This window comes from Lissotriton vulgaris, unplaced genomic scaffold (assembly GCF_964263255.1).
Source record: "Lissotriton vulgaris unplaced genomic scaffold, aLisVul1.2 SCAFFOLD_3398, whole genome shotgun sequence".
In the NCBI taxonomy this organism is placed as follows: Eukaryota; Metazoa; Chordata; class Amphibia; order Caudata; family Salamandridae; genus Lissotriton; species Lissotriton vulgaris.
In genome coordinates, this window is record NW_028240751.1 from 165,693 (window position 1) to 178,267 (window position 12,575).

Below are 12,575 nucleotides of genomic sequence, written 5' to 3' on the forward strand. Positions count from 1 at the left end.
ATCAGTTTTCCGACACCCATACCAGAACTCGTTAAAAAAAACATTATAAGGATAACTTTAAATAAGTCGGACACTAATAGACTATAATTGCTAACATAGAGTATCCCCAGAAGATCGGCACATTCGTATCCATTGTCCATTGGCACCAAATAATAAAGCCTGATATACCAAATATAATAATCTTACTGCGTTCAGACAAATTGAAATCTTGTTTTATACATTACGTAGGATATGATTCATTTAGCAATAATACAAGAGACAGTCTATGTAAAATAGGTGCTATCCCCCGAGACCCTATCTCCACCAGTATATCTAAACCACTACAAAATGGCGCACTGTTTCATTGGAAGCTGGGGCGCCTCTACGCATGCGTGTGCGATTAGCAGTCCTGCACACCTGCATTTAATAGAACGAGGATTAGTATATAAACGCAAGCGGCGCATTGGACTTTTAACCGAGCAACGCAAAGAAGCAGACGTACCCGTGGTAATTCTAGATGCAGATCATTATCAAGGTAAGCTAGAGGGACTCGTACATTAAAACGGAAGAAGGTTGAACCCTTTGCTAATCTGTAATATGGGTGGGTTCTCCTGATAATGCGACTCATTTACCTCAAGAGCTAAATCTATTCCTAGGTGGGGTTGCATTTACTTACAGTTTATATCAAACTTTTGGAGTGTGCTGCTTATTATCATTAAAAAACGGGGAAACACGAGATGGTCAGAAGGGGAAAGGTGAAAGAGGAGAATAGTAACATAAAGGGGACCTCTACACCTTACAATTTGGTAGAATCACTGTACGGTTATCACAGACACGAGTTACCCCCTCTCCCTTAGTAAAGATAGAATAGTCCAGCTCAGCTTCAGTAAAGATAGAATAGTCCAACTCAGCGTGGGAGAACTTTATTCGAATTATAGGAGATGAGATTCCCTCATTAACGTCATGATTACCTTTACTAAATATATACCATGTATTTTCAAAATAAGCTGTTCTCACCTTCAGTATCATCTAGAACAAGTACTGCCACCATTAATTTACCCTTTATATAGATCAGGCATCACTCCTAACGAGCCATTCACCGCAATTCAAAGGTGTGGGGATAAAAAGGAGACGTACACCACGGGGAAGAGGCTATTTCCAATATCCACAGGTATGAATTTAGCTATCACTAAACCTCAATGTAGGTATAAAGCATTTGAAAGTAAGGACCTATATAAAATCTTGACCTTAATTGCCATAAAACTATTGATATCACCCTATACAGGGTCCTGCACACATAAGGTGAAATCCCGTATCCGGAGGATGTGTAACCATATTCGAACCTGAACAGAAGCTTAGGCAAAGAATCTTCCTTTTTACGGTAACAAAGTAGAAAATCGATAGAGAGCTTGTATTATGAGGCCTATATACGCCTTAGCTTGATATCTAAAATCTTTGTATACTATAAAATTGTATCTTTCCAGACCACATATTTCAAAGATATTGAGCTCAATGTGGATCTGATGCCTTTATGATCCATAGAGAAAGAGACCTTCTTCAAAGAAAGAGACCTTCTTTAAGGTTAGTAGTTGTGTGAATGGATGGTCTACATGAATGTCTGAGTGTACCGATACCAAATTGGTCATCAACTAGGTTATAACGGAGGGTAGAATATATAATGGAGGTATTAGGGACACATATATTAGTATTTTAGGATCTCAGTTATTGATGCATCAATAAATAGAATGTAATGAGACAATGTATACACCTTGTATCCTAAACAACGTATAGAATATAATGTTCCTAGGAATAACTACACCAGAGAAATAGGTATCGTCTTCTTTTGTAACCAGAAATGTCCTTAAAATGTATTGAACCAATCCTTTTCTTATACGCAGGAAGGATACATGAGTTTAACCCCAAGGGACTCCGATTTTTGAACTGAGGAAGGTGTGCCGATATCCAAAGGCAGAGACACCGAAACGCGTCCACGCATTTTCTTTGCTTATAGAATTCAAGCCCAGTAAATCTCGGGTATAAGATCAAAAGTGGAAAAAAAACGAGATTTGTTCCAAAAAAACATTATCAGGGCTTTATGAATCTTATAATCAATATTAGATACGGTTGTTTTGACTCTTGGGGGTTTGATCTTGAATTCATATGAGTGGTATTGTTTTCTTTATATTAAACTGTGATGTATGTGGCTAGGATCTGTTGACACCTTTAAATGCGCTAGGCCTTGCGTTGATTTACTCATATACAATGATGAATTAGTTTGCAATTTTGATTTTTATCTACTGTATGGATTGTTATTCTTCTTGTTTTTAAATGACAACATGTATTATGTAATGCATTGTGTTTTATCTATTTATGTGTGTTTTTTTTAATAAAAAAAAGTCTGTGAACGGTATAAAATAGTTTATGACCAATGATTGTTTCTAGTATGAAAGAGTGAATGAATTGTGCTTTCCAGGGATCCTCTTTATACTTAATGTTATCCCCTGGACCAGTGTTGAGGAGCTCTCTATAATTTTGGAGACTCGCGAAATTTCGCTCAGATGTTTGTGTGTGTTTCAGTTATTACATAGGTTTACATACTGTAGCAGATTTGAAATGAAACTATGTTAGCACAGTGTCTTATGTGTAGTTTTGAAAAGCTGTGGCGCTCTACCTGACAATTCTATCCTGACCTACCTTAAGATTTTCTTCAAATTAACTCACAAAACAACTGACTTCCCCAGGACCTTAATGCCAACAAGCCAAATACAGGCCTCATTAAAATGTCAATTGGGACACCAAAACGTAGGTTTCACTTTGGAACGCTCCACTTCAAATGTAAAGCAGTCTTTAAGCAATGGAAAAGTCAAGAGGTATCTTCTTAAAAAAAAATAAAAAATCAAGTGTTAAGCTATGAGCTTTGCCAATGCTGGATAGTAAAGCATTGTTTAAGAAATAGTAAACTAAAAACATTTCAAAATACTGTAGGAAAAGCAAACTTAAGATATCTCATAACTGTACACCGAATTCAATATTTTCAATCTTTAGGTAAGTCATTGTTAATTTTTCAAATATCTTTTACTCTGGAAACAATGAACAGAATGTACAAAGAATAAAAAAGGAATTGTCAAATTAAAGGTAAATGCTTGTGGAGGTTGATTTAATTTCTGCAGGACTCAAATGAAACAGATGCTCTAGTTATTCGGTTCTCTGCAGTAGTTCATGATGCACATGTATGGTCCTCAAGGAGTAGAGGCATCTACTTTTCAGTCATGGGTACATCTCCCTCAAATGCCAACTCGGCTCAGCAGACAACATGTACCCCTGTACAATAAAAGTCTAGTGTGTCAAGGTATGGGCCTTCATGCAATATGTTGGAAGCAGGAGCTAAAAAAAACTACCCTTAAAGTCAGACCTCAGCCAAAATATATCTCCTGCTGTGCTTTCACGTGGGTGAACCTTTTTGAGGAGGAATACAAGTTCAGTTCTATCCATAACACTTACTAGCAGCAGCCTTTACTGTTCACGGAAAGAGTTGTTCCCTGGATAATTTTGTTGAGTGTCTGAGCAAGATTCTTTTCTTTCAGGCTTACAGACAGAGGTGCTCTAAAAAAAACAACAAAAAAACAGTTTCAATAAAACAAATAAAAAAGGTTATACAAAATTATACACACATCTATGAAGGACTGTTTCAGACACTTCATTGTAATACTTAGTACAGTTCATCGTGCATAAAAGCTCAACTCAGACTGCTTACATCAAAGAAAACTCAGGGAACAGGTTTGGTATTAGGAAGACTCAAAACACCTATTCTTCTATGTTTTGGAGCATGTATGCATCTCAAACCAATTCCCATATCAAAATCAAAAATGCCCATGTGCATGTTAAACATATGTGGATGTAGGCGAGTGATTAATCAAACTAAATGTAGACGAACAATTGATCAGACTACATGATACTTAAAAGACAATAAAACTAATCTATGAGATCTGCATTGTATCTTATGCTTGTGCAGAAGAAACAGAAGCAAGTCAGAGTAAACTTTAAACACAGACTCTAGCGTTTAGGAGTACTTAGAATGCTAAAGTCTGAAATACTTCATCAAAATAATCAAATAATATTGCATTAGCAATCTATTTTAGATTAACATGCAGTGCATATTCAAGACCGCTAGTGATTCTGTGTTGCCTTTCTCTAAATCAAAAGAAAAAATGGCTTCATTTATGTGTGTCTGGAATGAGACTCCCACAATATTCACAAACATTATGGAGCTCGAGTGCAATTCATTTTATTTCGGTTTTTACCAACCCATTGTGAATATAGAACAAGTAATATGCGGATTAGCTATTTTTACAGGTACCTACCCTGCTTTTGCAGCTAGAATCAATTCCAAATTCATATACTGTTAATGAATCCTTCTCTATGCACATGGGTACGAGGTTGGACGAGCACTCAAGAGAGTACACCATTTAACACTTTATCTGCCCTTCAATGAGAATCGACGCAATAGTGTTTTGTAAAACTGTTGCAGAAGTCTATGTTGCTACTTTATAGTGTCTCGCAAACAGGCACTGTTCAGCTGTATGTTGTCGAAGATCTACTGTAGATAATAACAAAACTTACAGCGTGATTGGCAGTCCACAGGATGGCTTTCTTGTCCATCTCATTTGCCGGCTTCTTTTCCTCTTCTTGTGTTTATCCCATCGCTGTATCATACCTTCTTTACCACCCGTTTGATTGAGTAACTTGTATCCTACCACCACTTACATTTTGTGCACAACTTTTTTTCTTATTAGTTCAGCACTCCAAGGGAAAGCATGTGCATTGTCCCTTGCCATTGTGTTTTGCTTTTCCACCTAAATCAATGCCCCGATACTCTTGTTATTTTTTCATTTTTAACTCCCCTTGCCTTCAAAACTTACTTGTTACTCCTGCTACCCTCTAGCTCGCAATTCCACACCCCAGGGTTTACTTTCGTACCCACAACTGTTACTTTATTGTCCCTCCTGCATACTTTAAAATAAGATATATATGTATTTACTGTCGTGTGTGTGTGTATATATTTATATTTACAGCTCGGCAAGGACAGCACTGTGCTAGTCCTATGCTTGAAAACTCTGATTGAAAAGCAGACATTTGAGGTGAGCAGATCTAAAGTGTCGCTGGTGTTGAGTGCTCTATACAGAAGCTGCTTTCCACCTAAACCTGAGAACTACCCAGGGTTCTATGCTTCTTTACTGCATAAATTTGTGTGTGTGTGATATATATATATATATATATATATATATATATATATATATATATATATATATATATATATATATATCCTACTATCCTACTGGCGGTCGCCAGTAGGTAGTTATAGTTAGGATTATTTTCAATGCAAAATCTCAACATTCTATTGTGAGTAACTTTGGCGCCGGTTGAGGAATCTGCTTAAAAATTTCCTCAAATTTGCCTCGCGGTCCTTCCCTGAAAGTTTGGGGGGGAGGGGGGGGGGGGGGGGGGGGACTGAGAATTTGTCAAGCGGGGGCCGAGATAAAAGGGGGGTCTCAAAACGTGTTTTCCCCATGTTAATTTCCATAGGGCGGTCGACCTCACTTTTAGCCCGAACGGCTGAACGAATTTCCACCAAACTTGGCAAAATTGTAGGGACTGGTAGCCCGATGTGGCTTTGCTATGTCTCAAGATATGTGCTCCAGTGAATTTTGAGTAATTTAGTTTAAAAAAAATATATATCTATGACAGCGCCCCGGTACGCGCACCAGGGCGCTAACCAGCGCGCTACACGAGTTGGCGCGCGGAAACCTGATTGGCTCTCGGGTGTCTGTAAACATTCCAAACAGTCCGGAGCGGCCGCCATCTTGTGTCTCGGTAGGATCGAGACACAAGAGGTGGCAAAAACAAAGGGGGAAATGACCATAAGGGGGCAGAGTAGTCTCCCTCCTGACCCCCTAGGTTTAATGTGGGGGCTATAAAAGGGCCCCGCGGGGCAAAAAAATATTTTTTTTTATTTGCGCGGGGGGAGCGCCCGGTACGCGCACCGGGAAGCGTTCCATGGAAAAATGTAGCCTTTTTTATAATTTGGAGGTAGTTCTAAAAAGAACTGTTTTTTTTCTTCTTTTTGTTTTATATTTTTTAATGTTTTTTGAACATTTTGTACTTTTTTGGCTTTTATGAACTATTTTATTTATTTTTTTGTTATTTTTATGGGGAGAAACAAAAAATAGAAAATTGAAAATGGCTCAACTGTAGCAAAAAAAAAAAATCTGGAAAAAATTAGGGTTTTTTTGGGCAATTGTGGTTGTCACCAGTAAGGAGGATGAGCTTTATGCTCTGTTCACCGTAGGAGATGGTCTTACCACAAAAAAATACATGTAATTCGGAATTCCCCAAACCGTGGTTGTATGCAAGGGATCGTCTCCCTGGTCTCTGGTCCCGATGGAGTGGGTTGCTTTCTTTTGGAGGTGGTGGTTGTAGATTGAGGAGGGTTACTGGCCAGTTCACTCACCTCTGCAGCAGAATAGTTGTTCGGATGCTTGCGCTGCATGTGCCTAATCATGGTATTATTACCAAAAGAATATTTTTTGTTAGGGTTCCCCCTTGAAAGTTCCATGCCACAGATTAGGCAAGTCACCTTGGGCGCATTGACTTTTTTCTTGCCCTCTGGGATTGAAAAAAACTCCCATACGATGTGCTGCCTTGGCTTGTATGGGGTATTGTCTTCTGGCAGCCACCTTCTCCCTTCTTCCTCCTCCTCCTCCTCTTCTTGACCACCAATGTAATGTTGTGGTGGTCCTCTTGATGGTGGTGGTGGTGGTGGTGGTGCAGATGCTCCAGCTGCTGCTGCTACTGTAGCCATTTTAAAGTACAACATTTTTCTTAAAGATGTTCAAACAGGTCTTCCTCAGTCAAAGGACAAAGTCAGAATAAGGAAAAAAGGTGGGGTCTGTCATCATTTGGAAAAAAACTGCCCTGAACCAATGAAAAGTTATTTTCAGGTCACATGACCCGGGCTTTCATCATTCAGAAACCAAAACTGTTCTGCACCAATGAAAAGTATTATTTTTAGGTCACATGACGCAACGCGCTTACGCGACGGGCCCCCCGGGCGCGCGCCGCGTAAGCGCGTCAGATGATTACGTTGCGCGATCGTATTCGCTCGAGTATTTCCAGGTGCGCTTACGCCGTGCGCATCACGTGGACACGGCTACGCGATACGTCATGATGTTTTCGTTCGCGGCAATAGCGCTAACCGGATGCTCACCGGTGCGCGACCCGGTGCGCGACCCGGGGCGCTCCGAAAAAATGCGCTTTCCAGTGTGCACACCGGGAGCGCACCGGGACAAAAAAATATATATATTATATAAATATACAATATAGGATTCATTATAAAAAATATTAAATTTCATAGGTTTGAGGCCCTATATATAGTTTGGAATTAGCATTTAAAAAACCTATGAAATTCACTGAAAAAACCATAGGTTTCACACCAGTTATAGTTAGGAATTAGCATTTAAAAAACCTATTAAATTCACTGAAAAAACCATAGGTTTCACACCAGTTATAGTTAGCAGGAAGTTTTACTCGCATAAAACCATTGAAATTCCCACGTTCTAGTTAGTTGGACTCACTATAACTTACGCGTGCAATGCACTGCTGATGACGTCACATATTACATCACTCATGACATGGTCCGTGACATCACTCATGACATCACTGATGACACCATCCTTGTGACAGACCTCCTTTCACTGTAATGTAACCCATGAAACACATATTGAAAAATATAAATTAACATTTTTTTAAAATAGAGATACCCATACCAGTTACAACAACCAATTCAATAATTCCACCATCTATATACACATCCACTCATTCACCAACAGTTCTATATAGTCACTCATACATATACTCACTCATCATATGTAGTAATTCACCTATACATCCGGTTACTCACCAACCGTCATCCAAAAGTTACTCTCGCACATACTCACACATGCAAGTAAACTATTGAACATCCATTTATTTGCATATACAGCTATACACACACTACCACCTTACTTTTAAGGAAACTTACACATACTTACTCTCTTAAACAATCACTTATAGAAACAATTATTTTAACAGGAACTCTTTCAATATCTCACTCTCACATATACTCACTTATATACATCAATACTCACATATACTAGATTAAAACATATGAAGTTACTGATAAAGACACTAGTGAGACAGTCATTCACTCACTAACACACACATATACACACTCATCCACCCATACAATCCTGCACATATGCGGTCTTCAAAACACATACAAAGAGAGTTAGTCATTCATGCATCTATGTGATAAGTAATACCCCCACGAAACCATACAAACACTCATTCTGATACTAAAAAAAATCTAATAACCCATACACCTACACATGTATCTACTCACCAACCCATGCAGCCACTTAGACACAAAGTGAAACACTAATACATATATATACATATTTAAACATTACTCACTAATATATGTATTCACTAAGAAACACTTAATAAGCCAGTTAACTAATCAATTTTTAGTAAAAAAAAAACATCCATTTAGACACTTATTTAAACATTTATTCTTCCATCAACTTTTACATATATAAAACAAATTTATTTTTCAAAAAGACACACATTTACTGGATGGTGTCATCAGTGATGTCATGAGTGATGTCACTGACCATGTCATGAGTGATGTAATATTTGACGTCATCAGCAGTGCATTGCACGCGCAAGTTATAGTGAGTCCAACTAACTATAACGTGGGAATTTCAATGGTTTTATGGGAGTAAAACTTCCTGCTAACTATAACTGGTGTGAAACCTATGTTTTTTTCAGTGAATATATATATATATATATATATATATATATATATATATATATATATATATATATATATATATATATATATATATATATATATATATACATACACACACATACATACACACATACATACACACACAAACACAAGCATACATATACACACACATTTATGCAAAAAAGAAGCAGAGAACCCTGGTTAGTTCTCAAGTTTAGGTGGAAAGCAGCTTCTGTATAGAGCACTCAACACCAGCGACACTCTAGATCTGCTCACCTCAAATGTCTGCTTTTCAATCAAAGTTTTTAAGCATAGGACTAGCACAGTGCTGTCCTTGCCGAGCTGTAAAATGACAAAAGCCATTTACCACTTCAGGTACAGTATTACAGCTTTGAATTGGTAAAATACCAACCAAGCCAACCTGAAATGAGAAAAGGAACCCCATGCCCAGTGTTTCGCTCTAATTAGAGCTCTTCAGAAAGGTATAGCTTTGCCAGTCACAAGGGAGCACCCAGTATAAGTCAAAAACTTTGCTGTAGAAATGGCAAAAGACTTTGTCCATTTCTATCTCGGCGTGGATAGCCAAGCCTCGTCCCCCAGTATGGGCAGGGTCCATGAAGGCTAAGCCTTAAAGGCTTGCCACCTGTGTGAGATACCCAAGCAATTTGCTGCTCCCAGCAACTGGCCACCACTGGTTCTGACCCCCACTTTTGGCTGGAGAATTGGCAGGAAAACCAAGAGTGGAGAGGTGTGCCCACCTTTGCCAACTCCACCCCTCAGTTGGGGAGGTGAGGCTAAGCACAACTTTCAGTCCTCACCATCTTGAAGAAGGGGGACCCAGCCAACCAATGAGGCCTATGCCCCCTCCCACTGGAGGGTGGCATAATAGGGGGTGTACCCATCCCAAGGAAGGGACCCGTTGGTCCTAACCTGTACCTACCTGAAACGCCCCATAAATGTAGTATTTAGGGGCAACCCAGAACCTTGCCTCCTCAGACAAGAAGAAAGATGAAATACCTAAGAGCTATGCTGAAGGGGGAATAGGAGGACACCAACTGACTTGACCCCAGCCCTACCGGCTGGTCCCGACCTTGGCCTGCTCTAGCGGAATCCCAGTGTCCTGCCTTCCCATAAAAGACAGTCTCCAGTGAGCCCCAGATTCTCTCACCAACGACACCTGCAGCTCATATCTGGAGGACCCCCCCCCCCCAATCGGAGCCGGTAAGAAAAACCGGACGCCAAAAGAGACAAGAGACCCCTGCTCACGATGCCCCACGACCTTGGGTGGCCCAACAGACTGTGTCCCGGCTTCCCTTGACATCCCAACTTACCTCTCTAACCAGTTGTCACTTCCAGAAGATCTTCAGTCCCGAGCCTGCAATGTTTGTTCTGACTGGAGTTTCCCCGTTGAAACCAATAGGGCTCCCGAAGTTGATCCAGCACCCTGCACCCGCTGCCGCTGTGGGTGCACCTTGTATGATACCTTGGATCCCCCTTTGCCCTGAGCTAAACCTTAGGAGCTTTGCTCCCACACCAAGTGGCGTGCCGTGAGCAGCCACCAACCGGAGGCCCCCTATCCCCTATTGGATAAAACTGGGTCTCAGCACTCTGTACCTCGCGGCCCTAGCGCTGCTGAGGGTGCTTTTTGAGTGCACCCTTGACCCTGGGAGAACCCCAATAACCAAACTCCCAAGAGCATTACTCATCTGTAAACTGATAACCATAGGACTGCATTGACTTTCTCTGTTGAGTTGAAAATTTTATGAGAACTTAAGAAACTGTGTTTTGACAAAAAATTAATTACTTACCTTTTATCCGGAAAAAAGTCCCAGTGTCACATCTAGGCATATCACACAGTAGAAAAAGTAATCCTGAAAAAGAAATCCTGGAAAGTACTTAAAAGTAATTCAAAAGTAATTACAACTGTATTTGCACATTTTTACAAACCTGAAAGATAAGTCATTCTTCATCCAGCTTGCTTTTTAACAATATATCTTGAAAAGTACAATCATATTTTACCTGTGCCAAGTCCTGCTTGGTTCTAGAAATAAAAATATAACCAATAAATATTTTTGATACAAACAATTGGTCTGAGTTCAGTCTTTGAGTGTTTGACATCATTTCTTGCCTGAGTGTGTACAATAAATACCTAACACTACCCTCTGATAAAGGTTTACTGCTCGCCCACACAGCCACAAATATAAAGTATGGTATGATCTATTTTTACCTATATAAGCCTTTGGGGATCCACTGGACTCAGTGCACACTACACCTTACTTTGGTATAGTATATACACAGAGCCAGCTTCCTACATTGGTGGCAGCACTGGGATCTACAACTTTGCATTTGTTGGACTGACTTGGTCAACACCTGATCACAGCACAACTCCGAAATTGACTTTTGAATTCTGAATTGTTTGAATTACCAATTTTTCCAACTTTCTAAAAGTGGATAGGTGGGGTCTCATATCATGAAACTATGCTGCAATAAAGGCCTCCAATCCAGCAAGGCCTTGATTCACCAACTTTTGGAAGGTAGCAAGGACATTCTTTAAACCAAAAGGCATAAAAGTAAACTGATAATGCCCATCTGGTGTTGAGAATGCAGTATTCTCTTTGGCTCCTGGGGCCATGCCAATTTGCCAGTACCGTGAAGTCAAAGGTACTAAGGAATTTGACTGCACCCAATGTATCCGGTCATTAGCCCTGGGTATGGGGTGAGTATCTGTCTTGCTGACAGAGTTGATACCTCTGTAGTCCACACAAAACCTAGTTTCTCTCTTTTTACCCTGTGGATGAGGTTTTGGGACTAAGACCACTGGGCTGGCCCAGGGGCTCTCAGAGGATTCAACCCCCCCCCCCCCCCCAACTACAGCATCTCGCTGACTTCAGCTTTGATGCTCCCCTTAACTTGATCAGAATGCTGATATAATTTGTTTTTGACAGGGACACTGTCACCAGTGTCCACATCGGTACACCAGTGTGTCTGACCAGGGGTTAAGGAGAAGAGCTAAGCATACTGTTTTAAGACCTGCCTACAGTCAGTCTGCTGTTAGGCAGTGATGATGTCAGAATAGACCACTCCATCCACTGGCCCATCTTTTGGGCTGTAAGAGAGGAGGTCAGGGAGAGGTTCACTCTGTTTCCTGATCCTCATCAGTAACCAGCAGTATGGTTATGTCAGCCGGGACATGGAAATGCTTGAGGCAGTTCACATAGATCACCTTTTTAGGTGTCCTGCTTGTGCCCTGGTCCACCAAGTAGGTAACTTCACTTTTCTTTTCCAAGATGGGGGTACGGTCCACTCCATTTGTCCTGGCGGGCCCTTGGTGCCACAGGCTTCAAAACCCACACCTTATGCCCTGGTTGGAATTCCACCACTAAACAGACTAATTTGCATATAGCCAGGTTCTGAAGCTGGGATGGTGCAGTGAGCTAAAAAACGGTGATGGATCAAGCCTTGATCTCTTGACTGGGTAGGAGTATTCTGCATCATTCAGAAACTCTGTCCATCACCTTTTCCAAAATTGATTTTTATCCACACTATGTGTGGGAGGGTATACTCAGACGTGAGTCCCTAGCTCATTGTACCATCAGGATTCAAGCAAGCCGGGCCGACGAGGCTGAATTGCCAGAAACCGGTCCCCGGTAGCTTGTCTCCTTCCCAGTATAAGAATTGGCTTGGTAGTTTGGTTTGCCCTGTTCCCATCATGCACTGGGACAGGAACAGACTAATTTGCATATAGCCA

General features: G+C 40.5%; 1 protein-coding gene across 1 annotated transcript in view; it reads right to left on the bottom strand.

Annotated features, from left to right (window-relative positions):
* Window positions 1-12,575, bottom strand: part of RSL1D1 (ribosomal L1 domain containing 1) — a gene marked incomplete at its 5' end in the record, with an annotated part of 147,286 nt that overhangs the window by 70,855 nt on the left and 63,856 nt on the right. The window contains one exon of the mRNA XM_086947952.1: window positions 3,481-3,582. Within this exon, the coding sequence (XP_086804078.1) occupies window positions 3,481-3,582 (102 nt within the window). The remainder of the gene's footprint in view (window positions 1-3,480; window positions 3,583-12,575) is intronic.